Source organism: Myxocyprinus asiaticus, chromosome 1 (assembly GCF_019703515.2).
Source record: "Myxocyprinus asiaticus isolate MX2 ecotype Aquarium Trade chromosome 1, UBuf_Myxa_2, whole genome shotgun sequence".
Classification (NCBI taxonomy): domain Eukaryota; kingdom Metazoa; phylum Chordata; class Actinopteri; order Cypriniformes; family Catostomidae; genus Myxocyprinus; species Myxocyprinus asiaticus.
The window spans coordinates 55,429,972-55,457,023 of NC_059344.1; the positions used below are offsets into that span (position 1 = coordinate 55,429,972).

The window sequence follows — 27,052 nt, forward strand, 5'->3', positions numbered from 1 at the left end:
TATCCTTTCTCTGCTTCGTTTTTCCCTCACAGAGGCCTTTGATCGCGAATACCGTCTTGCATACGATGAGCTCAGCACAGAGCAGCTCAAAGTCCTGTCCCCCATCGACAGACCACCTAGCAAAAGCGTGCAATGGTGTCTCAAGTGCTTCGGAGCCCCATTTATCTGATCTAACCCACAGTGCCTGTTGAATCTCTGAGGCACGGAGTGGATGATGATTTGTGGAGACAAACTCTTGTACAGTCGTTTCATTTGTGTGCACTATCCCCCAGAAAATGATACTTTTTTATCATTTACCAGAATAAAAGTTTATTGTCTCGTTTGCTCTGAAATTCCTGAGAGTGTCATGGCGCGAAATTTGTATAGCGAGTAGAAACTGCGTTTTTACCGTGTTGGCCTTCAGATGTTGTGCAAGCTCTGTTCGGACTGCAATGGAAGTAAATGATGACCTCGGTGTAGGGCGAAAAATTCTTCACACAGAAAGACTTTGGAAGTTCTCAACACACTGTCCTTCTAACTTCAGCCTACCCATGGAAGGAGTCTTGTGTATATGGGAACAGCGTTCTGGAGAGGTGACAGTGACAATGGTCTTATTCAATGTGCACTTCCAGAAATGGTTGCTTTGTCGTTCTTCTCCATTGTTGCGTTGTGTTTTTATATATGTATTTTTTCTACATTGGAATATTTGAACTCTGTTGCCTTTCTCAAAGTGAGGGATCGTGATCTAGATTTTTGCTGAGTCTTAAACGCCGAGCCTATTTAGGTAAACCTGGGTCATGAGTGTCACAGTGCATCGTGAGAGGTTTGCGTGTGTGTGTGAATGTGTGTATGTTTGTGTGCATTGCCTAGACCACACCACAAGATACTGTGACAGCGGACAATCAAATTAATTCCAGAACATTCCAGAATGCATCTCTAGTGTCTTAAAGAGAGGTGGAATCATTACGAAGGATGGTCTAGTAGTAGAATTTTGAGTATTTTTTCTTAAAAATACTATTCAGACCTTAATGTTTGCTAATGATGTATTGAGGGGAAAATCATGAAATACATTGGGAATTTAGGAGTCAACTTATGAAGTGATTTAACTCATTCATTTATTCATTCATTCATTCATACACATGCTTGTTTTTCTTCACACATTTACAAAAGAACAGTTTGTAATCTCTCCATACTGAATGGATACAGCAATGACTCTTAAACATCAGAAAAGAAAACATCCATTGAACTTTATGCAAAAATGTATATCTCATTTTTTTTTAACTGTTGCTTTTTAATCTCCTAGATTTATTCTTATGGGATACTAGTGTCCATTAATTTCCTGAGCAGAAAACTCAGTCTTAAAGTCTGTTTTGCAGTCCCGTTGTACAAGCGAATCCAAAGGATGTATAAACCTTCCAGATACTGTCATTAGAAAATAAATCAGTGAAGAAACTGAAATAGATCTTGTGCCTTGTTATCAAGCCAAGATAGAATTTATAGGATTTGTAAAACTGAAGATTTATTTACTACTAATAAATTAACATGATAGAGTGCAATTGGTTTGCCTTAATTTATCATTTTAATTCTTACTATTTTATTTGACTGAATATATGTATTTTTGATAGCCAGTGTGAATGCAACATTATCCCTTGGTTTTTTTGTCCCTTGAAATGATCCAAATGTAAACAAATATCTGGCATTAACAAATTACTATTTTGTCATATCATTATCCAGATAATGTTATTGTGTGTGTGTGATACTCATGTATACAACTGTATCCCCAAGAACAACAGAGCACAGTAAATACAAATCAAAAATGGATGTTTAACCCAGAGCTCACTAAATCTAGAATACAAACTAATGTTCAGTGAGAACAAGAGTAAGAAAGGTTAACATATACCGTATGTATATATCACAATGCATTTTTTTTTTTGTTCTGGACAGATATAGACTGTATGTCCTAGCAGAGCAGGTGTACCATTATCTCATTGTTAGTCTGAATGTTTGCATTGCTTGGCCACTTAAAAGAGGAAAAACTCTTGCGGTTATGTGCATCAAACTGTTGAAGAATGATCATCTGGAGCTTTATTATTTAGGAAGTGATTTAATCTGTGTCGAGTATATATGTTCAGAAACATTACTGCATACAATGAAGACCTGGCCCATTCAGCGCTCTCATTCTGCAATAAGTCTGGCTTCTTATCTATCATTTTATTCACTGGCTACAAACTAAAACACATTGATTTGACCGACTTGAGAGTCCCAAATTAACTGCCATTGTTTTTTTCAGACTATGGTTGAGCTTAAGTGTTTCATTCCTATAATAATATACTAATGTAGCATTCCAACTCAATTTATATCCTGACAAAATTGTGTTCATTATAGTATTTTCACACCATAAATGTGGATAATTAGCCTCAAGAATGGATAATACTGACAAACCAAAAATATACTGTTGTGACACTTGTGAAATGTATACATAAGACTGATGTGGACTTCATATCCTGCAGTTAACATTCACAGGTCTTAAACTAATCCCGTGTAAGTGTTGGATATTGTCGGCTTACATAAAGCAATGCGTGAGTATCTTTGACCTATATGTCTTTAAACCATGAATTGTAGGACTGCAGTTATAGTTAAAAAGAGCTCATCATAACCAGGGTTTAAAATTGCATATATGATACAATATGTCTTCTTTTACCATCCTGTGAAATGGAAGTGCATTTGTCACACTGCAATAAATACATTTTGCCCTGGCTTAAGTGTCTTGATAACTTGCATACTTTTCCCTATAATCAAGTATGATTATTAGTTCAGAATTTACAGCATTATTTTTGTTTCACAAGTTCAGTAAATATCTGACTAATGATCAATATGACTGAGGTCCCAAATAATGACTTAAAAGAAGAAATTGATAGATTTGATGCATGATATTGGAATGCTGTTACTCATTGCACTTTTTTGTGTCAACATTTTCACAATTAAGCTCTTGCTGACATGAAAAAAGATAGTCTGAACCTCACATAGAAGCCTGTGGAAGGGATGGTCACTGTATGTTGTTCACATTTCATTATGGATCTTGTGATATGCTCATGTTGCAATTTGGGATTCTGGTTTATTTATTTTTATTTTCATTTTTTCAATGTAATATGTTCTGCAGACAAACTATTTTGAAGGGGCAAAGTCATATAGAGCAATCACAATGGTTGAAATTGGTTCTTATATATTTTCTTCATGGGCATGTGTATGTCCTTATTGAATTAGGAAATGTGTGCTAGATGTATTGTTGGTTTTTTGTTTTTACTGGAAAATTTTCCCAATAGTATTTACATTATACCTTAGCAGCGATGCAACCATTGCAAAAGCGTGAGAATTATGACTTGAAAATTGTCAAACAGGAAATGTTTGACTGTCTTACCATGATGTACTCTCTAAGACACCATCGTTTTAGACCTGAGGAAGTATCCTGTCTGAAAAACAACCACTGTTATGAGCAACACCTTTTCTTGAAAAACATTACGAATTACGTCACAAAAAATGTCACTAATATTTCTTGTATTTTTTTAGTCCACATTACACAAGGTGTTTCCATATTTTTGGGAAATGATAAGCCTACTATGTTTGTTTTGTACAGCGGTCATGAGACATACTGTATTTGTACACTGAGTTCACAACTGAAAATGGATGAATGTCGTTGCATTACAGAAAAATATCAAACCAAGTGTCACAATGCAGCATAAAAGTAATCAAACTCCAGCGGTTAAATCTATATCTTCAGAAGCAATATGATAGGTGTGAGTGATAAACAGATCAATATTTAAGCAAAAGGGACTTAAATATTGATCAGTTTCTCACCCACACTTATATCTCTTCTGGAGTCATGAATTTAATCAATGGAGTCGTATGGATTACTTTTATGCTGCCTTTATGTGCTTTTTGAGCATCAAAGTTTTGGACCCTGTTGACTTGCATTGTATGGACCTAAAGGGCTGAGATATTCTTCTAAAAAGCTTTGCATTCAGCAGAAAGAAACTAAAAACATCTGGGATGGCATGAGGGTGAGTAAATGATGAAATAATTTTAATTTTTCGGTGAACTATTCCTTTAAGTGTCCAATTTTATTTTCATTTTATGGTGCAATGTAAAAACCATAGTATAAATAAGATAATTATTCAATTCCATAGTAGCTACACATCACTGTGGTACTGTATGACAATCCGATTTCATTGTACAATACCATGGCACCTTCACAGTCCTGGGGGCTATTATGTTAGAATGTGTACATTTACTTAGACAAATGTTGTAATGTAGATATGATCTGGGAATATAAACAAAAGTATCTGTCCTTGATAAGTGAATGAGCTGAAAGTGCAAAAGTCCGAACCGGTCTGCGCATGCGCGGATCACATGTTGCTCTGTTGTTATTGCCAAGGCTGCTGTTCAGTGGCAAGCAGAAAGCGGCACACAGGCGAGCTGGATTAGATTAGGCTCGGAATGTGTGGCAGGATGACACGCCGGATAAAAAGACTACTCATACGTCACTGATTAAAACAAACAATGAGAGCCAGAGACTCTGTGTGTTGTGTTTAATAACCTGACGCAACTTCTTCGACATCGCTTTGTGTGAAGATATTGAGCCAGTGCAGCACTCGTGCCGTCGGTATTTGTGATCATCTGTCACGGTCCTATAATAGTGTGCGAGCAGATATGGACGTGCATTTGTGGGATCAGCTCCAGGCTGGCAGCTCGGATGTGGATTGGTGTGAAGGGAATTATCTCATCTATCCTGGAATAGCGGAGTTCTATAACACGGTACGTCAGCGATCTTTGTTGTCTAAAGCTTTAGTTTGACGTGTGAGACTTAAAGTGCACTTAAAGTACACAAAGAATTGATGTTAAACATGCCACATAGGGTGTTTCTTTAACTTAGGGTACTTTTAGCACTGTGGATCCTCGTTGAACATTTTTTCACAAAAAAGTCTTTTGCACCACATCTCAAATTCTGTTTTGTGTTTAGCAGAATCCTGTGGTGGAAATGACAGTGTTGGGATAGGGAATGACATGTTTAAATGGATAGTTCACCCAAAAATGTACTCACCCTCATGCCATCCCAGATGTGTATGACTTTCTTTATTTTGCAGAACACAAATGAAGATTTTTAGAAGAATATATCAGCTCTATATGTCCATACAATGAAAGTCAGTGGTGGACAGAACTTTGAAGCTCCAAAAAGCATATAAAGGAAACATAAAAGTAATCCAAATAACTCCAGTGGTTAAATCCATGTCTTTAGAAGTGATGTGATAGTTCAGGACGAAAAACAGATCAATAGTTAAGTCCTTTTTACTATAAATCTTAAATTTCGTTTTCATATTCTTCTTTTTCTTTTTGGCGATTCATATTCTTTGTGCATATCTCCACCTACTGGCCAGGGCTGGTGAAAAGTAGTGATCTGTTTCTCACCCACACCTGCCATATCGCTTCAGAAGACATGGATTTAACCTCAGGAGTTGAATGAATTACTTTTGAATTTATGTGCTTTTTGGAGCTTCAGAATGTTTTGGTCACCATTCACTTGCATTGTACAGAGCTGAAATTCTCTTCTAAAAATCTTAATTTGTGTTCCGCAGAAGAAAGAAAGTCATACACATCTGGAATGGCATGAGGGTGAGTAAATAATGAGAGAATTTTCATTTATGGGTGAACTATCCCTTTAACATTTTTGTGAGAAAAAAAAAATGTCAGTCTCATTTGTTTTAATGTCTGCTAATGTCATAGCAATCATCTGATATATTCTAAATACACACAAAACATATTTGTTTACACTTTTTGAATGATTGGCAAAATGACAGCTCAGATATCGGAAATGACGGCCAATAAAAATATTCTAAATATTTTAGGTAAAGTGATATTTACTTCGATTTTTCTTTGTCTCATATTTCATCTTCGCTCTTCACTGACACTTTTGTTGACTTAAGAAGTACACAAATTGACCCTTAGACTTTCCTTGAGCAAAAACCCAGTTTGCTACAAATGTAACACACAAGTCATGTTTTCAAACCTGTTGAGATTCTCTTCTCTTTCTTTTTGTCTTTTCAGATAAGCAATGTGCTGTTTTTTGTCTTGCCTCCTATCCTCATGTGTCTCTTCCGTCAGTATGCCACGCATTTCAACAGTGGCATCTATCTCATATGGACTCTGCTGGTGGTTGTTGGTAAATTTGACCCCTCTCTCTCTTTCTCTGTGTTAGATTGACTGAAAGTAACTTCTTGCTTAAGAGCGACAGAGGCCATATTTTTCAACTTAATAGGAGGTGGCAGTTTCTTTTCAGGAGTATTGCTGGTTTTCAGGAAATTCAGGAATTTCAGGGGCAGGAAGAGCTACTGAAGGAAATACATGATCTCACTGAAACCAAATGAGTGTGTTTAGGGCAGGAGTCATTGCGAATATGAATTGTGTGAGAGAACATAGCATAACGTTTTGTTTGGTTTTATTTTTAGTATTTATGTCACAGGTTTTATTTCAAATGCTAAATATGAATTATTTTGGAAGTATAGCTAAACCCTTTGCAAAATTACTAGTGTGAAATGTTGTTTTAGTGGTCAAAGTTGCTTTAACCTGGGGTTAAAAAATATGTTAACTTAGGGTTAAACGTAATGTTAAATGCCTATTTCTTTCTCTGCTCTCATTCGATCTTTTGGCAGAATTTCTTCATTTTTTTTTCAGTGTACAGAAGACTTCACAGACCACATTTCCCATAGTCATCTTTAAAATGTGTTAATATTCACATGACCTGAGAGCATTCACAAGTCCTTATTCATGAGACGCTAACATTTTCAGTAGTTCAGTGGTCTTCAGTTTAAACAATAAAAGCTCTGTCACCATCTAAGCTTTAGGTTTTCGAAAGCTGCCCCTCTCATGGTGGTGTCACCCGCACCGCTCTGTGAGAACCAAAGCTGCAATTTTATCAAGTCAATTTTATCTGTAGTTATTAGTGGAAAATTTATTTTTACTTCTTATCTGGGCCCGCCTGTTGTATTGTCTTGTGTAACAGTTAAGGTTAGGGCAGTCACATTAGAAAACCTTTACGCCAAATCAACCACTAGTGTATTAAAATCACACTGGAACACTGTCTGTGAAACAGCATTGGAAAGTAGCCAGCTCAGCACAAACACTGCTCTGTACAAATGTCTTCAGAGTTTTTCCGCTCTAAGGAAGCTGCTGACTTAATTAATCTGGCTGTGATTTTAAGAGTCAAAATCCTCCTTGCAATCATATAATAGAGTGAGTTTAGTCAAAGGATCAGACCAGGACAGAGCTTGTTTTAGGACATTTTTGAAGACCTTTTAACTGGCATACTGTCTATTTGCCAAAATATAATTCGATTTTTTAATAAGGGCTATTCTTCATTGGCTGCACGATTTAGATGGGAAATAATGTCTCCAAAAAGTCAACTCTAGTGTGTAAAAGTATTACCATCTAGATTTTATAAAAGTATAACTAACTAGAGTGCTGCACAATTAAATCCGACACAAGTTTTACAGTATATCTGTAGCACAAATAGTACAAGACACATTGAAATGTAATACTTACTTTTAGATGTTTGTTCAAATGCCTAACTCTAAGTGTGGGCATTAGGAATGATGCGTGCCTTTGCAGGTAAGAAATAAAATAGGTCAGTGGCATTTATTACTTTACTCCAACAAAAACGTAACTGTGTAATTATTGGCCATTGCACAAGTGAATGTGTACTGCTCGTTGAGTTTTGTTTTAATGTAGAATCATCATAAATAATCACTTTAGTGACTCCATCCAGGTCTCCTAAGCAACCAAATTGGCCCAGTTGCTAGAGAGGGTAGAGTCACATGGGGTAGCCTGCTTGTGGTCGCGATTAGTTGTTCTCGCTCTCAATGGGGCATGTGGTAAGTTGTGCGTGGATCGCGGAGAGTAGCATGAGCCTCCACATACTGGGAGTCTCCGCGGTGTCATGCACAATGAGCCACGTGATAAGATGCGCAGATTGACTGTCTCAGACGCGGAGGAAACTGAGACTTGTCCTCTGGCACCCAGATTGAGGTGAGTAACCGCGCCACCACGAGGACCTACTAAGTAGTGGGAATTGGTAATTTATGTTGTAGAACAAAACGTCCACATATCTTCAAGTAATGCTTACCACAGACCTTATTATACTAAAATCCTGAAAAAAACAAAAAACTAGGAAAATCCCATGGGAACCCATGGCGAATTAACCTTCTGGGTATAACTACAAAATTGATGTCAAGGTTGAACAGCTATAAAACTGTGTAAATCACTCTATATGGGATATGTCATTGCTGTAATAATGGTTCAAAGCAGCTTCTTGTTTTTTATATCTATTATTTTTTTTTTCACATCATCCTGTTGATCTTGTTTAGGTATCGGCTCTAGTTATTTCCATGCTACGCTGAGCTTCTTGGGCCAGATGCTGGATGAGCTGGCCATATTGTGGGTGCTAATGTGTGCTATCGGCATGTGGTTTCCCAAAAGATACCTTCCCAGGATATTCCGTCGAGACAGGTGTGCTCTCACATCTACAACCAAAAGCATACATATTTTACCCAAAATATACCTGCAGTGCTTGCTTTTACTAAAAGATTGTGTTTGTCGATTTAGTGGTTGACCTTTATGGGTTTTTTGGTCAAATCTGGTATTAATATATAATGCTCGTATATGTAATACAATTTCAAGATAGCAGATTTATAATAGCTAAATTTAATAAACACTTATTTAACACATTTATTGTGCAATATTTACACAGAATTCACTGTATAATATTTGAAAACAGAAAATGTGCACTATGCATTGACAAAGCTATCAGTAAATTTTGGAACTAACACTGGTTTGGCTCAGCTATGCTTAAATTCAGAGAGTGAGACTATTTATAAAAAAAAATAATAATAATTTCTCCCCAATTTGGAATGCCCAATTCCCAATGCACTCTAAGTCCTTGTGGTGGCGTAGTGACTTGCCTCAATCTGGGTGGCGGAGGACGAATCTCAGTTGCCTCCGTGTCTGAGACCGTCAATCCGCGCATCTTATCACGTGGCTTGTTGAGCGTGTTACCGCGGAGACCTAGCGTGTGTGGAGGCCTCACGCTATTCTCCGCGGCATCCACGCAAACTCGCCACGTGCCCCACCGAGAGCAAGAACCACATTATAGCGACAACATTATACCCACCCTAGCTACCGGGCCAATTGGTTGCTTAGGAAACCTGACTGGAGTCACTCAGCATGCCCTGGATTCGAACTTGCGACTCCAGGTGTGGTAGTCAGCGTCTTTACTTGCTGAGTTACCCAGGCCCCCAGAATTCTCAATCTCAAAATGGCCTAATATAAACCAATTAACTGGCCTTGCCACATATGTATCAGTCTGTCACTATTAGACTCATCTTGCTCAATTCAAGATATGAGAACTGATATTATCCAGTTTGTAGACATACTTTGCTTCTTGTTTCTCCCTTATTTTCCTTCCTAACTCTCTCTCTCTCTATCTCTCTAGGTCGAGGTTTAAAGTGGTCATTGGCATTCTCTCAGGAATCACCACCTGTCTTGCCTTCATCAAGCCAGTCATTAATTCAATCTCTCTCATGACGCTGGGGATCCCATGCACTGCTCTTCTCATAACTGAGCTAAAGAGGTCAGTGCTCTTATAGAAACATACACTGAAATCTCCACATCAGTTTTATAGTGCTTTTCATGGTATCACATTATATATTTATTGCTTACAAGTTCCTGACTGCTCTATTTATACATCTTCTTTTATATGGCTATATCTCTTTAAACAAAGCATATTTCGGAGGCAGCCTTTTATTTGTAACTGCATTTAAGATTTTGTTTTGTTTTGTTTTTACATAAGACAGAGAATAAAGAACATTTTATTTAATGTTCAGTAATGCACCATGGTTGCCAGTTTCAAAATAGATATAATTAGATATAACTGGACAAATGGACAAAATTTGACTTAACTTTGACTTGACTTGCATTGAAGGAAGGACTTGAGCTATATCTAGGGACTTGGGGATGGGTTGACTTGGCCAGTAAACAACCACATAACAACCACGCAGAACACAGTAGTAACTGCATAGTAACATGCTAAAAAACACTCAGAACACCTTAGCAACTGCAAAGAAATGCCCTGGCAACCACCCACTAGCACAACTCTCATTTTCTTCAGGGTATGTAAAAATGTAGAATACTCTGTACCATATTTCAAGACTGTCCACTGGTAACATTTTATTTTGCTGTTACCTTTTTGTCTTGTGCATAAGCATTTTTCTGAAGAGCTCTTGCTAGCTGTTGTTTTGTTTGAAGCCATATACTGTATGTCGCAACATAAAACAGGCAGTGTGACCGTGCAAAAACACAACAGCCATTGTGACATTTGTTCTTTAGCAGACTGGCCTGAAATCCTCTGGCCACAACAACCCAAGATGTGTATAAGAGTTCATTTGTCTTGCCCTGTAGATGAAGAAACAGGCTTATCAGTGCCCCCTTGAAAACAAGATAAGCTGCTGTAGTTTTCCTGATAGCACTTACAGACCAGCTAGATGCTTTAACGTATTGCAAACCTTGTATAAGTTTGAAGTTTTAGTGATGAATTCACAACTGTTGAAATGAATCATAAAGTTGAGCTTGTTTTCTCATTACAAGAAGTGAAATTGTGTATTTTGCTATACTTTTCTCTGTACAGAAATGCAAATTAGTACAGAAACCTATTTATTTATATTAATGACATTTAGACAACTCAAAAAAAGGCCCAAATTACCTTAATTTAAGGTAAAATGTAGCTAATTTGACTTGAATCCAGTGTCAAAAGTGGCCCAATATACCTAAATTCAATGTAAAAAAGTGGCCCAATTAACCAGAATTATACAGTATGTCAAAAAGTGGCCTAATTTACCTGGTAAATGTCAAAAAGTGGTCCAATTAAATTGACTAGAGATGTCCCGATACTGATCTCGGGTTTGATATCACACTCTTGTACTGGCACTCGTAAAATTCTCCGATACCATCTGACATACAAATGTCATTACGTAGACATTCAGCCCACAAATTAGAACGTTATGTCCTAGTGAGATTATTTAACCACAAAAGTTGCGATTTAATGAGATAAATATATTGTTTGCATTTAATTCAGATGTGAGCACTTGTGAATGTGTGGAGACAATGTTGTGCTGATGCCGGCTGCTCATACATTTTAAGGCTTCTCCAGGGCTTGTACAGGGAAAACACCGAGTGCAACAGAGTGCAAATTCACGTTGTAGCATGAGTCACATACAGAGTACATACTTATTCAATTAAATAGCAGCCTTTTGCGGTTTAATAATCACTTTGAGTCATGTAGCAACTGGCTTTTCCAGAGTGGGAAGCTGCTATCATAATGTCAGTGCTCCTCTTTGTCAAAACAACAAAGAAACGCTTCAAAATAAAAGCTCAGTCAAAATTAAAGGTACATTTATAGGGTAAAAAGTATGGCAGAAATATATCACAACTGTAAAGTTATATTCACTGTAATACTACCACCACTACTACTACTACTAATAATAATAAATCAGTAGTAATTGTTTTATACTTAAGTAGTATCTAACATCTGTGATACTCTGTTATGCAGCACTTTATTTGACAAAATATAACTCCAGTGTTGTATTTTGGATTGTGCTGTGAGGTTCTGTATAAGCACTTCATTTGATTAAAAAATAATATAATATTATGTTGAAAATTAATTGTTATATTTTCATTTGATTAAAGTTTTAATGAATTGATTCATTTAAACACCATTTTGATGATAAAATTGAAATAAACTGTTGATATGGAATTTAGAAAAACTCGGTATCAGCTAGTACCAAAAATGAAATATCGGTACTCGTACTTGTCCCAATTTATTTAAATTCAGTGTCAAAAATGGCCCAGTTTACTTGAATTCAGTGTCAAAAGTGGCCCAGTTTACCTGAACTTCATGTCAAAAGTAGCTTTATTTACCTGAATTCAATGTAAAAAGAGGCCCAATTTACCTGTATTAAGTGTCAAAAAGTGGCCCAATTGAGTTTACCTGAATCAATGTCAAAAGTAGCCTAATTTATCTGAATTAAATGTAAAAAGTGGCCCAATTTATTTGAATTCAGTATCAAACAGTGGCCCAGTTTACCTGAAATAAGTGTCAAAAGTGGTCCATTTGACCTGAATTAAGTGTCAAAAAGTGGCCCAATTTATTTGAATTCATTGTCAAAATTGGCCCAATTTATTTGAATTCAGTATCAAAAAATGGCCCAGTTTACCTGAAATAAGTGTCAAAAGTGGCCCATTTGACCTGAATTGAGTGTCAAAAAGTGGCCCAATTGAATTTACCTGAATCAATGTCAAAAAGTGGCCCAATTTATTTGAATTCATTGTCAAAATTGGCCCAATTTATTTGAAATCAGTATCAAAAAGTGGCCCAAATCACCTCAGTTCAGTGTCAAAAAGTGGCCTTATTTACCTGAATTCACCCTAAACCTACTGTAGTAGCACTTTATTGCATGAACCTTTTGTGGTCCAATGGTCCTCAATTCAGTATGCTACTCTTTCTGAGTAAATATATCCTCAGTTCCCTTTTTATTTTATGCTGTTTGCTTTGGCCCTAGTCTGTTGCTTAATGGGCAATCCTAGATTTATATATATATATATATAAACTTGCAGAGGTCAAGAATGTGTTTTTTAGTGTCCAGAAACTTCAGTAAAAATACAGGGACTACAATAACAATGTGTGCTCTATGCAGTGGTGCCAAATCCAATGTTTATAATTGACCTAAAATTGTACAGTAAGTGCTTTTGGTCCACATCAACTTCAGCTTTTGTGTAATGGGAGTTTTCATTGGCCTGTTTGCCTTTGTGCTTGTAAAGAATGGGATGTCATATCATACATTTTCACTTTATATTCTGAACACCTCTCTCACCCTTAGAGGGCTGTTTTTTGCTGCTGTGCTTTAAAGACTTTTACGCAAACACCTTTTGGGCCGAGCAAAGCTTTATGTTTATCAGTATATCTGAGTAACAGTTTCCACTTGGAAGTGTCTCACTTCCTGTGTCTATGTAACTCTTCTCTCTTCCTTCTCACTCTCTCTCTCTCACTCTCACTCTTTCTCTCAACCCTCTTTTCTCATTCTCAACACAGCAGCTTCGTCATTTTAATTGCTGTATCTGTACACCTCAGGATTCTTTATATGTTACTTTTTGTGGCATTGACCATTGATGTCAGCAGTTATGGCTATGCAAGAAACATCCATCTGATAACTGCTACACTTGTTTACTGTTACAGCAAGACAGATTTAGTGGGCAGTGTGTGTGGGCAGTTCTGTGAAAATGATCATCAGCATGATCCTATTTGTGCAAAATCGTGACAAAGTGCTCCCTGAAATGAAACAGCAGTATTTATAGTTATTTAATGTCAAGCAAACAGAGTTCTGCACATCTATGCACAATAATTGTAAGTCTGATCTCTTACAAAAGTAATGACACACCTCCCCACACGATTCTTCATGTAGACATGCCTAGGTATAATTCTTAGCATTAGTAGTTTGTTCTGATCCCTAAGACTTTGTATGAGCAATAGCAATAGTGATGCCTCCCTTAGCAAATACCACAAAATATGTCACAAGTTATTTACATTGTTGCTCTTTCTGTAGGTGCGACAACCCGCGTGTGTTTAAGCTGGGTCTGCTCTCAGGTCTGTGGTGGACTCTAGCGCTGATGTGCTGGATTAGTGATCGCATTTTCTGTGAGATGTGGTCATCTGTCAACTTCCCTTATCTACACTGTGCCTGGTGAGTACACCTCCCTCCATCTGTTCAAGTGCACTCATTCATGTCTTATTCATACTGCATCTACTGAGCATGCTCAGTGTACTTCATCTTATACAAGTAGGCCACAGCTGTTCTACCATTGTTAACTCTTTAACTCTCATTAATGCAACAAAACAGTGAGTCTACTTATCATATAGGAAAGCTACAATGACCAATTTAGTTTAATTTAACACTTCAATACACTTGAATGTACTTAAATACAGCTATAAATACAGTTGAAGTCAGAAGTTTACACCTTAGCCAAATAAATTTAAAATTGGTTTTCACAATTCCTGACATTTAATCATAGAAAACATTCCCTGTCTTAGGTCAGTTAGGATCACTACTTTATTTTAAGAATGTGAAATGTCAGAATAATAGTAGAGAGAATGACTTATTTCAGCTTTTATTTCTTTCATCACATTTCCAGTGGGTCAGATGTTTATATATACTTTGTTAGTATTTGGTAGCATTGCCTTTAAATTGTTTAACTTTGGTCAAATGTTTTGTGTAGCCTTCCACAAGCTTCTCACAATAAGTTGCTGGAATTTTGGCCCATTCCTACAGACAGAACTGAGTCTTTTTCCTCCAAACATAACAATGGTCATTATGGCCAAACAGATACATTTTTGTTTCATCAGGCCAGAGGACATTTCTCCAAAAAGTAAGATCTTTGTCCCCATGTGCACTTGCAAACAGTAGTCTGGCTTTTTTTTTTTTTTTTTTGGTGGTTTTGGAGCAATGGCTTCTTCCTTGCTGAGCAGCCTTTCAGGTTATGTCGATATAGGACTCGTTTTACTGTGGATATAGATACTTGTCTACCTGTTTCCTCCAGCATTTTCACAAGGTCCTTTGCTGTTGTTCTGGGATTGATTTGCACTTTTCGCACCAAACTACATTCATTTATAGGAGACAGAATGTGTCTCCTTCCTGAGCGGTATGATGGCTGCGTGGTCCCATGGTGTTTATAGTTACGTACTATTGTTTGTACAGATGAACGTGGTACCTCCAGGCATTTGAAAATTGCTCCCAAGGATGAACCAAACTTGTGGAGGTCCACAATTTCTTTTCTGAGGTCTTGGCTGATTTCTTTTGATTTTCTCATGATGTCAAGCAAAGAGGCACTGAGCTTGATGGTAGGCCTTAAAATACATTCACAGGTACACCTCCAATTCAGTACACCTCCTATCAGAAGCTAATTGCCTAAAGTAGAGGTCCCCAACCCCTGGGTCACAACCCAGTACCGGGTCGTGGAAGCTCTTTGCCCTTTATGAGGCACTATCCAAATTTACATAAAAGGCGCGATTTCAGAAAACATCGGTTCCACTCTTCCTATATATATATATATATATATATATATATATATATATATATATATATATATATATATATGAAGTTACTGTTTACAAACAATGCTCCACCCTGCCCTTTCCTGGTTCTTTTGGTTGCCCAGAAAAGAACTGCTGTCTATGGGCGCTTCGCTCAAATTGCACTGAAACTGCCCAAAAATTGCTGTTTGTGGGGTTGGAACAACCCCGTTTTCCACAGATTATGGGAGATTAGGGCTTCTTTAAATTTTTACCAGATCATTGCATCAGGAATAACTCTTAATGGGTCACCATGATTGTTATCACGTCTGCTGTATTAGACACAATTGATCCGCAGCAGCGGTTGGTGGATCTCTGATCGCAAACAGCTGTTTTTAATTTCCAAAGTGCTGTCGCTGTGACAGATATGAGGTCAAATATGAATACGATTATATGATCAAGATCACCATATACGTTAGAACGGGAGGAACAGGACCCGTCTTCACCACCGCAGAGCATGGACTACCATTTGTGAAAGGATAAGTGAATAAAAATAATGTCATACTGTGAAAATGATGTCTTTGCATTTATTTTGAATGCAGTAAATAATATTGTTCAATTGAAATGGCTGTTATTAAGTTTTGATATGGAATATGATCATACTGAAGTAAGAATATTATTATTTATTGTATACGGGTTAATAATTTAAGCAGTAAAGACACATATTTCATGTCTAGTGGTAGTTTTTTTTAGCCTATAGAAGCATGTTAAACATGCAAGGATGTAAACATGCAAGGATATGTATTCATCAACCTGTTACATGTCCAACATAATCATACAGGCTTTCTTCACTGTAAACCATAGATATTCCTTTATAATAACTTTTATTAACATTATTCTTTATATTATTTTTACATTCTATTAAGCTTAAAAGATTAAAAGATCCACTGCGGTGTGATGTCAGAGTAATTTCATCTATAGCCAATGTTAACATGAGTGTAAAACTAACGTAACCTCATGACCCACTGGAATTGTGATGTAGTCAATTAAATGTGAAACAATCTGTCTGTAAACAATTGTTGGAAACATTACTTGTGTCATGCACAAAGTAGATGTTCTAAACGACTTGCCAAAACTATAATTTGCTAATATGAAATATGTGGAGTGGTTAAAAAATGAGTTTTAATGACTTCAGCCTAAGTATATGTAAACTTCTGACTTCAGCTATATACAATGGGGTCCAAAAGTCTGAGATCACTAGTGTTTCTATTTTGCATTTTTTTTAATACAATTTTTTTCCATTTAAAAATTATTTTGTCAGCATAATAATTTGAGTGAAAAGCTGAATAAAAAAATTACCATGAGTATTTATGATGGTCCCCTATAGCTTTAAAAAAATATTTCACCCAAAAATGAAAATTCTCTCATCATTTACTCATCCTCATGCCATCCAAGATGTGTGTGACTTTGTTCTTCTGCAGAACACAAATGAAAATTTTTAGAAGAATATTTCAGCTCTGTAGGTCCATACAATGCAAATGAATGGTGACCTGAACATTGAATCTCTAAAAGCACATAAAGGCAGCATAGTAGTAATAGATAAGGCTCCAGTGGGTTTGAAACAGATCAATATTTAAGTAATTTTTACTAAAATTTACACTTTCACTCTCATTTCCAAATTCTTCTTTTGTTTTTTGGTGATTCGCATTCTTCGTGCATATTGGCACCTACTGGTTGAGGCTGATCAAAGGTGTTGATTTATAGTAAAAAAGGACTTAAATATTGATCTGTTTCTCACCCACACCTATCATATTGCTTCTAAAGACATTGATTTAACCACTGGAGTCATTTAAATTACTTTATTGCTGCTTTTATGTGCTTTTTGGAGCTTCAAAGTTCTGTCCACCATTCACTTGCATTGAATGGACCAACAGAGCTGAGATATCCTTCTAAAAATCTTCATTTGTGTTCTGCAGAAGAAAGAAAGTCATACACATCTGAGATGGCATGAGGATGAGTAAATGATGAGAGAATTTTCTTTTTTAGGTGAACTATCCCTTTAATGATCTGTGTTCCTGTCAGTCGTGATGGCCAGATCCCGACTGGCACTCATTCCAAACTTGCCAAATATTCCAAAATGTACCTGTCTGTTACATGTTTTATATTGTTGAAAATTGGTCAGGTTTAGGAATTGCGTTGGGTTACAGGATCTAAAATATCGATATGACAGTATAAAGTAATTAAAATAATGCATTTCTAAAACATATTGCGTTCAAACACAATAATATCTGAAGATTGCCGAGCCTGTGACAGAATCAAAAGCTTTGTTAACTACCGGGTTTAAATTTAAGCTTTTTTTATGTAATCTGTCTTTTGGACCCCGCTATATGCCTATACTTTTCTACTTTCTACTGACCTGGAAACAAAGCAGTGCATTAGGTCTTGTATTATGAATTACCAATGTTTGTGGGCTGATATCCATTGAACAGCGTACGCTGTGTAATTTTTCAGTAACAGAGATATCATTTATTGCTATTCTGATAAATTCCTCTACACTTTTTATCCCCTTGTATGTCTGTTTACAGGCACATTCTCATCTGCCTGGCTTCCTACCTGGGGTGTGTGTGTTTTGCTTATTTTGACGTAGCATCAGAGGCTCCCGAGCAGGGCCCCGTAGTCAAATTCTGGCCCAGTGAGAAATGGGCTTTTATCGGGGTGCCATACATCACTCTTCTCTGTGTGCATCGGAAGCCTTCAGTTAAGGTGACATAAACTGTTCTTCCCAAGGTATCTGATTACTGCTCAATGCACTTTGTACTAGATATTCACAAGGAGAATCCTGTTTTTGCATGTGGGTTTGTTTTTGTGTTTGGGCGGAGATGTTGGTCAATCAGTAATAGTCATGTCAGTATGCACAAAATGAACTTTTGAATTAGCTGTTGAATGAATTCAGTAAGGATTTCATGTTACGACAGCTTTATATGTTTTAATGGAATTTCAGGCACAGAAAATACACACATTAATATGGCATATACATTTGGAATGAGGGACTATAAAAATTGTGTTTGCTTTTTTAAAACAAATTTTCACATACCAGCAGTTGAACCTGCATTTAATATTTTGAAAATCTAATTTTACCTGCCCTTATAATAAGGCAGCACAGTCATAAAGGGGTTGTTGTTACATATTAACACAGAACATGATGTTATTTCACTTCACACACACTTGCAGGGTTCTGAAATTAAGAGGTATAAACAAACTGCAAAATGTTTTGTTTTCAGGACCCAGATTTTGATTTATGGGATCTTCAAAATGATCTGTTTTAGGGTTTGTTCAGACAGGCGACAAAGATCGAGTCCAGTCCCTTCTTTTTTTTTTTTTTGTATGTACACTACTGTTAAAAAGTTTGGGGTCACTTGCCTGAAATGTTTCTCATGATCTTAAAAATCTTTTGATCTGAAGGCATATGCTTAAATGTTTGAAATTAGTTTTGTAGACAAAAATATAATTGTGTTAACATATTAATTTATTTCATTATAAAACTAAAATTTTATAAAAAAAAAAAAAAAAAAAAGGAGGTATTATATCACTTAAAATTTTTTAAATTGATGATTTGGGCCGAATAATAAAGAAAAGCAGCCAATAAGTGCCCAGCATATAGATGGGAACTCCTTCAATACTGTTTAAAAAGCATCCCAGGGTGATTCCTCAAGAAGCTGGTTGAGAAAATGTCAAGAGTACATGTCTGCAAATTCTAGGCAAAGTGTGACTACTTTGAACATGCTAAAATATAACACAGTTTTTTTTTTGTTTTTTTTTTGTCAACATAATTCCCATATTTCCATTTCTATTATTCCATAGTTGTGATGACTTCACTGTTATTCTAAAATGTGAAAAAAATTAAATAAAGAATGAGTAAGTGACCCTAAACTTTTGAACGGTAGTGTATATATTTATTTAACTCAAATCCATGTAGTAGTTTGTAGTCTAAACAGCAAAAGAGAGGAAAAAATGTATTACTGTAAAAATTAGATTTTTACAGATTAAATTAAAACTTTCAGCCATTTCAGCCGGAATTGTCAAACTTATTTAGCCTATTTTTAAGATTTACGCATTTTAATTTAATGACAAAATTCTATCAAATTTGATTGTGTAATTGTTAACAAAATTAAATTAATAAAACCTAAAATATATTTATTTATTTGTATTTTTAGTTAAAGATTACTCAATTTGATGGAATTTTGTTATAAAAATTGAAATAAGTCAATCTTAAAATAATTTTTTTGAGTGCAGAATGGATTTCAGTTTTTTCCCCCCACAAGTAGTTTTTTCACGATTGAGTCTACAGCTGTGTCCAAATGCACTCATTTTCTTTTTTCTTTCTTTCTTTTTTCTTTCTTTTCTTTTATCCCCTTTTTCTCTCCAATTTGGAATGCCCAATTCCCACTGCTTAGTTAGTCCTCATGGTGGCGAGGACAAGTCTCAGTTGCCTCGGCTTCAATCTGCGCATCTTATCACGTGGCTTGTTGTGCATGACACCGCGGAGACTCACAGCATGTGGAGGCTCATGCTACTCTCTGCGATCCACGCACAACTTACCACGCGCCCCATTGAGAGCGAGAACCACTAATTGTGACCACTAGGAGGTTACCCCATGTGACTCTACCCTCCCTAGCAACTGGGCCAATTTGGTTGCTTAGGAGACCTGGCTGGAGTCACTCAGCACACCCTTGATTCAAACTCGCGACTCCAGGGGTGGTAGTCAGCGTCAGTACTCGCTGAGCTACCCAGGCCCCCCTCAAATTCACTCATTTTCAATGTGTTTTATGTGGTAACATCTAAATGAACAGATTTTATTCAAGACAAAAATTTAATTTCACATCACTAAATCAGCTTGAATGCATTAGGTTACACCAACAAAGCTAATTTCATGGGTAAGATCGGACAGAAATAGCTCCAAGTTACCACGTTTTTCAGTGTAAAATATGTGGCATTTGCTGTGGCGTGAACGAGTGAGCTGTTTCAGACACAGCATATGCACGAATATATAAAATACAGCGATGACATTGTCCCATAAACCTCATGAGTATAGCACCACGGCAAGATGCCTTGCATGTGATCAAAGACATCAGATCAAACAGATCAGATGCCATTACCTGGAAAACGGTGTGGAGAGTTTGTCCTAAAGGACTGGGTGCAGAGTGGACAAAGCCTTAGTGTCTAAAGCTCATTTTCTCTACTGAATGCCAAAATGAATGAAAAAATGTATTTTGAATATGAATTGACTTTAAAACATGGGCAACTCAAGCTAACTAATGCTTTTTATTATTACTTTTTCCTTATTGTTACTCGCACATTGAAAACGTGTAATCGATTTTTTATCGAGGCCAATTACCTGATTGCATCGCCTGATACCCCTGATACTAAGTGTATGATGTTAATATGTAACATATTGATTCCAATAACAGTATAAACTGGATGTTTTAATCTAAATATTCTGAGCCATGTTGCACTACTGTAAAGTGAAAGAGCATTTGATACCATTTTACAACACTGCATGAAAGTTGTTTGGTGAACTGAATGTAAAGGTATGCTCCATTGAAAATGATTGGCAAATGTTTGCCAACTGTTAGTCTTTCCTCTTTTGAATGTAATCAGACAGAAATGTGTGTGTATGTATATGTATATGTATATATATATATATATATATATATATATATATATATATATATTCTAAAGAACATGGAATAGCTTGTTTTCTCATAGACTGTTAATTTGACATTGTATTGCTTCACATTTTGAATTTACAACACTTTACATAGGCTTTTTGTAGATCGATGGATCATGAATTTGTACTGCCAATTAAAACAATTCAAAGGATTTATTGAAGGAAGAAACACCAAAAACACCTTACATGCGCAATATAAATACAAATCCAATGCCGATGTATACATATTACGCATTTTTGACTTTTTTCTGTTTTCTTCCATTGCCACAAAATTGCATTGGTATTTCTAAGAGAAGCTGAATAATACCTCAGCTTCTTCATTGTTTTTGCCACTCAACCAGCCTTCAGAGTAGTAGTTTTCTAATGAACAGATCCTGAGTCATTTTGTATTCTTGTATAGCCTTCTGCTCAAGCAATGCACAATATGTACCGAAAGCCAATGCAATGACTATTACAAGTGTGAGTGTGTGTGTGTGCTATATTTTGCGGTCTCTGCCAACCAGACTCAGATGCAACACAGAGACCAAGTATACAAAGACTATTTATTTTTTTGTGACTTATAACCGATTAATAGTTTTGTAACTACCATTGATCAATGACTGTTTGTTACCAAATGAGTTAAATGATTGTATTTTTACACCTTATTTAATAAAAAATAAACATGCTGCAGATAACGGTTTTGAATGCTGCATGTCTTTCTTAATGTGTGATTTATATATATATATATTTTTTTTCTTCTCCATAATAGTTTTACAGTAAAAATACAGTAGGTGAACTACTTATAGCATTTTAATATGTATTTAATTGTCATTTGTACATACTTGTTGCTCTAATGCTCAGCTGATGTTCTTTACATAAGAACCGATTCCTAGACCACTGTTAGTATATTACACCAGAGTGGCTTCAAATGTTAATTTGTTATTTGTTTTTGTACCTGTCCTTTTAATGCTGTCAGCTTTATAACATATTCATTATAATGTTATAATATGTATATTTAACAACTGAAATATTTAAAATAAATAAATGAAACAATACTGGATAAATGGTGGAAATGTTTAGTAAGCTGTCAGTTGCTACATAAAATATACAGTATTTTAAGACATTCACAGTGTTTTGTAGTATAAATTAAGTATAAAAGTGCAAAACATAGAAAATGAAACTCACATGAAACAAAAATATATAAAAATTGCACCACAATATTTTAAAGGTATAAATTGCACAGTACAAACAAACAATAACATTCAGTTTTTTGAGATTAAAAGCACCATAGATTACACTATTCCGAACATCAATACGGCTACTTCACTTTATAGTGTAATAATAAACTAGGCTGACAGTGTTTCTCTTTGAAGTATCTCCCAAACGCTGGCTCTGTGTTCAGGTGTCAGGCAGGGCTTAATGACCTTCTCAATATTCTCCACTCTTCTTTTAAAACGCTCTTTATCTCTGGCCATCTGCAACCAACAAGACCCATCCCGCGCTGCCCTGCTAGCGAAACTCCATGCCACCAGGGGGTGTACAGTTAACTCATCACTGAAACATACCTAAAATAGAAAGTAAATGAAAAGTGGAAAAGTTGAGTGTGTTATCAGAGTACTCAGAAGTTATATTCAAAACCAGACTATTCAGTGTCACCTTGTACTTTGTCATGCAGCATGAGTCACATGTGTGTAACGTGGCAACCTAGCCAATGTTATGAGGAACTTCTCTAAATACTCATCAGCTGTTGTCATAGCAGATAAATGACAAAGTGTCCCTCTTGTTGCAACCACACAATCCAAATACATTTCTCAGGTTTGTCTTATGGCCATTTTTGCTTGTGTGTTGCACAACCTTGCATCACTGCTCCACAGAGATCTTTTTATTCCTTATTTTTCTTTTTATATCTTATTTTTTATTATTTAATGGTAAATTTAATATACAAGATATTATTATAACCAATATATTTCTAAGACACTACATATTAATAGTTAACCTCGGTATCCATGAAATATTTACCTTTTTCCCACCCTCCTTTGTTCTTTGTTTTGGTTGATGCTCTTCAGCTGCCTTTGATGTTGAATGCTTAACTTGTTTGATTTGTGAACACAGGGTTAGCTGGTTCTGGGTTGTGCTTGCAGTGTTTGTTCTAGAACCAGTGGAGGAGGAGAAGCTCAGAGGGTTGTAGGGGTCACTGCTGTTGAGAAAAGATTCCCAGAGCTCAAGGCTCTCTGTTGATGCCTCTGAATCCCCTTCATCATCCTCATCATCATCATCTGACCATTCAGAATCCACATTCTCATCACGCTCTGATTCACAGTCTTCATCTTGTGGAATGTGCTCTTCATTGTCCTCATCATCTTCCTCCTCATCATCTTCATTTTCATTAACTTCTTCAATTTCTTCTTCAGACTCCCATTCCAGCCATTCTGAGAGGTTGGGTTCTTCGTCATCCTCCTCTTCATCTGAATCATTCACAGACGATTCTTGCTTTTCAGCAGGCCAGATCAATTCTTCATCATCTAGCTCCACCATGGCTCTCATCTCTGGATCCTTCATCTCCTTATTAGTGTTGACCAAACCAATGGTTCTGTTCCTAAATTCCCAGCCAGGCCTCTCCTGGGCCTCCACACCACTGGTCTTCAAATCGCCTGTCATGGCCATATTTTTCCCCACACAAATGAAGAAAGACATCTTGGATCTGAAAAGTTCTGTCACACTCATACAACAGTTCACAACTCTTCGGATGACCTGCCACGGGTGGAGTTTGATCTTTAGTAGCATGGAGAAGATGGACATTCTACCATAGGGACTAAGGGGCAGATCTTCATGCCTTCCCGGGGTATTGGATGACAACTCTGGGCTCATTTTGGATTGCATGTATAAAGCTGCCTGATGGGATAGTGGGTGAGCTGGGCAAATGGTGAATGGTGCCATAATCACATTCACTCTGCAAAGAAGCAAACAAAATCCAAAATGTTCAAAGTATATCAAAATAACTAAAAGCTGTTTCAAATTGCCCAATTCCCAAGACTATGCTTGTTTTGTATGTTGAGACTATGACACATAACAGTGTGACTTGCCCTGCCTTTATTTATTTATTTATTGATGTACTGTCATGCCAATTCAACATACTAACAACAAGGTACTTCAATGGTGTTTACCATGTAAACTAAAGTCATTACATGTTTGTTTTTTTGTTTTTTTTCTAAAAATGACCATGATGGTACCATGGTGTTTGGACATGGGACCATGAGAATACCATGTTTTTTTGGACATAATATAATGTTTTTTTAGACATGTATCATGGTAATACTATGTTTTTTTGGACATGCACCATGGTAATATTATGGTTTAGTCATGTTTCATAATAATATCATGTTTTATTTTAAATGTATCATGGTAATATTATGTTTTTAAACATGTTTCATAGTATTATCGTGTTTTTTAGACATGTTTCATGGTAATACCATGTTTTTGTACATGTATCATGGTAATACTATGTTGTTGTTTTTTTGTACATGTATCATGGTAATATTATCTTTTAGACATTTCATATTAATATCATGTTTTTTGACATGTATAATTGTAATATTATGTTTTTAAACATGTTTCATAGTATTATCGTGTTCTATGAAACCATGTACCATGGAAATATCATGTTTTTTAGACATGTTTTATGAGAATACCATGTTTTTTGTTTTTTTGTTTTGGGGGGGGTTGTTTTTACATGTATCATGGTAATATTATGTTTTAGACATATTTCATAATAATATGTTTTTTTTTTGTTTACATGTATCGTGGTAATATTATGTTTTAGACATGTTTCATAATAATGTGTTTTTTACATGTATCATGGTAATATTATGTTTTAGACATGTTTCATAATAATGTTTTTTTTTACATGTATCGTGGTAATATTATGTTTTAGACATGTTTCATAATAATATGTTTTTTTTACATGTATCGTGGTAATATTATGTTTTAGACATGTTTCATAATAATGTGTTTTTTTTACATGTATCGTGGTAATATTATGTTTTAGACATGTTTCATAATAATATGTTTTTTTTTTACATGTATCGTGGTAATATTATGTTTTAGACATGTTTCATAATAATATGTTTTTTTTACATGTATCGTGGTAATATTATGTTTTAGACATGTTTCATAATAATATGTTTTTTTTTTACATGTATCGTGGTAATATTATGTTTTAGACATATTTCATAATAATATGTTTTTTATTTTACATGTATCATGGTAATATTATGTTTTAGACATATTTCATAATAATATGTTTTTTATTTTACATGTATCGTGGTAATATTATGTTTTAGACATGTTTCATAATAATATGTTTTTTCTTTACATGTATCGTGGTAATATTATGTTTTAGACATATTTCATAATAATATGTTTTTTATTTTACATGTATCATGGTAATATTATGTTTTAGGCATGTTTCATACTAATATGTTTTTTTTACATGTATCATGGTAATATTATGTTATAGGCATGTTTCATAATAATGTGTTTTTTTTACATGTATCGTGGTAATATTATGTTTTAGACATGTTTCATAATAATATGTTTTTTTTACATGTATCATGGTAATATTATGTTTTAGGCATGTTTCATACTAATATGTTTTTTTACATGTATCATGGTAATATTATGTTTTAAACATATTTCATAATAATATGTTTTTTTACATGTATCATGGTAATATTATGTTTTAAACATATTTCATAATAATATGTTTTTTTACATGTATCATGGTAATATTATGTTTTAAACATATTTCATAATAATGTGTTTTTTTTACATGTATCATGGTAATATTATGTTTTAGACATGTTTCATAATAATGTGTTTTTTTTACATGTATCGTGGTAATATTATGTTTTAGACATATTTCATAATAATATGTTTTTTATTTTACATGTATTATGGTAATATTATGTTTTAGACATATTTCATAATAATATGTGTTTTTTTTTTACATGTATCATGGTAATATTATGTTTTAGACACTATAATTATTCATGGTTTTTGACATGTATAATTGTAATATTATGTTTTTAAACATGTTTCATAGTATTATCACGTTTTTTGTACCATAGAAACCATGAGAAAACCATGTTTTTTTCGAACATGTACCATGGAAATAACATGATATATGAATGTGATAATCAAACAGTATCATGGTTTATCAAAGTACCGCGGTATTACTATTTGATATCATCATTCTACTATAGTCCCGTCATGGTACTTATTAGTTATGTATGACGGTATGACGCATAGATAAACGATTTTGCACGCAAGCACATCACGTATCTGCTTTTATTGTGTATGTCGAATAAACAAAGATCTATAAATGTTTTCAATTATGCATAATGACAGTTCATTAATTAATCCTTAATAATAGACGGTTAATAACACATTTCTTACCTTTCTGTGTTTGGTCAGCCTGTCGCTTGGCAATCGCTCCAATGAAGATTTGGTTCTCCAATGTTCAGTTTACTGACGTTCTCAAAACCACTCTTTGAGTAATATGACAACGATTCAAACATGTACTCCATTTTCGCTTTGTTCATAAACGTCTCTCGCTCGGTGTGTATTTCATGTATTTCATTCTTCTCTGCCGTTAATAGAAATACTGCCTGACTGACGTCGAGTGTTTATATACGCTGTAGTGACGTCAATATTTTGGAGGCGGGACTTGCGCTTTTCCGTCAACGACGTACTGGGAAATCACGTAACAAACGTTTTGTTACGTTTCGAGAAGTTCCATGGTGGGCGGGGCCAGGACATGAGCGTCTGGTTGAAACCGGATTGCATCATACCCAAAAATCGAAAGGAAAGTCCAGAACAAAAGCGTCGTAGGGGATGTTGTCTGAGAGGCTGTAAACAAATATATCCAAATTAACGGGACTTTCGTTGCGATTACATTATGACTGAAAAGTAAAAACCACCTCTTAAAGTGAAAAAAACAAAAAAACACAGACATCCTATCTTTATTGCAGTGATGTGAAAATAATGTTTTGTTTTGATGACAACAAAGAAAAGGACAGTTCTCTTTTTTTTCTCCCATTCGGTCTTTGAGTCAAAGTAAGCTTTACTGTCTTTTTTTTTTTTTTTTTTTCTTCCTGTAAGGCAGAGGGAAAAAAATAAATGGGGTTTCCCTGGAAACCTTGGTG

At 35.4% G+C, this 27,052-nt stretch overlaps 3 protein-coding genes across 8 annotated transcripts in view; 2 read left to right on the top strand and 1 right to left on the bottom strand.

The window, feature by feature from the left end:
- LOC127431374 (DENN domain-containing protein 4C-like) overlaps nt 1-2,731 on the top strand; it is an 89,497-nt gene extending 86,766 nt beyond the window's left edge. For all 6 annotated transcript variants that reach the window (XM_051682034.1, XM_051682117.1, XM_051681958.1 and 3 more), the window contains one exon: nt 33-2,731. In XM_051682034.1, coding sequence (XP_051537994.1) covers nt 33-169 — 137 coding nt within the window. In that variant the 3' untranslated portion in view covers nt 170-2,731. The remainder of the gene's footprint in view (nt 1-32) is intronic.
- Nucleotides 2,732-4,403: 1,672 nt separating this feature from the next.
- On the top strand, nt 4,404-18,974 carry LOC127438279 (alkaline ceramidase 2-like). The gene is made up of 6 exons (XM_051693798.1): nt 4,404-4,791; nt 6,079-6,193; nt 8,394-8,535; nt 9,518-9,655; nt 13,680-13,817; nt 17,728-18,974. The coding sequence occupies exons 1-6, from the start codon at nt 4,687-4,689 to the stop codon at nt 17,912-17,914; spliced, it is 825 nt and encodes a 274-aa protein (XP_051549758.1). The 5' UTR covers nt 4,404-4,686; the 3' UTR covers nt 17,915-18,974.
- Nucleotides 18,975-19,540: 566 nt separating this feature from the next.
- ppp1r15a (protein phosphatase 1, regulatory subunit 15A) lies at nt 19,541-26,525 on the bottom strand. Its single transcript, XM_051693682.1, has 3 exons — nt 26,304-26,525; nt 22,869-23,799; nt 19,541-22,414 (listed from the first exon to the last, which is right to left on the bottom strand). The coding sequence occupies exons 2-3, from the start codon at nt 23,784-23,786 to the stop codon at nt 22,196-22,198; spliced, it is 1,137 nt and encodes a 378-aa protein (XP_051549642.1). The 5' UTR covers nt 23,787-23,799; nt 26,304-26,525; the 3' UTR covers nt 19,541-22,195.
- Nucleotides 26,526-27,052: the final 527 nt, after the last annotated feature.

Excerpts from the sequence above, each read along its gene's own strand:
- LOC127438279 (XM_051693798.1), top strand. The coding sequence starts at position 4,687 with ATGGACGTGCATTTGTGGGATCAGCTCCAGGCTGGCAGCTCGGATGTG. Across the intron at positions 6,194-8,393 it reads GACTCTGCTGGTGGTTGTTG|GTATCGGCTCTAGTTATTTC; the intron begins GTAAATTTGACC and ends GATCTTGTTTAG. Across the intron at positions 13,818-17,727 it reads CCTTATCTACACTGTGCCTG|GCACATTCTCATCTGCCTGG; the intron begins GTGAGTACACCT and ends GTCTGTTTACAG.
- ppp1r15a (XM_051693682.1), bottom strand. The coding sequence starts at position 23,786 with ATGGCACCATTCACCATTTGCCCAGCTCACCCACTATCCCATCAGGCA. Across the intron at positions 22,415-22,868 it reads CAAAGGAGGGTGGGAAAAAG|GTATGTTTCAGTGATGAGTT; the intron begins GTAAATATTTCA and ends TTTCTATTTTAG.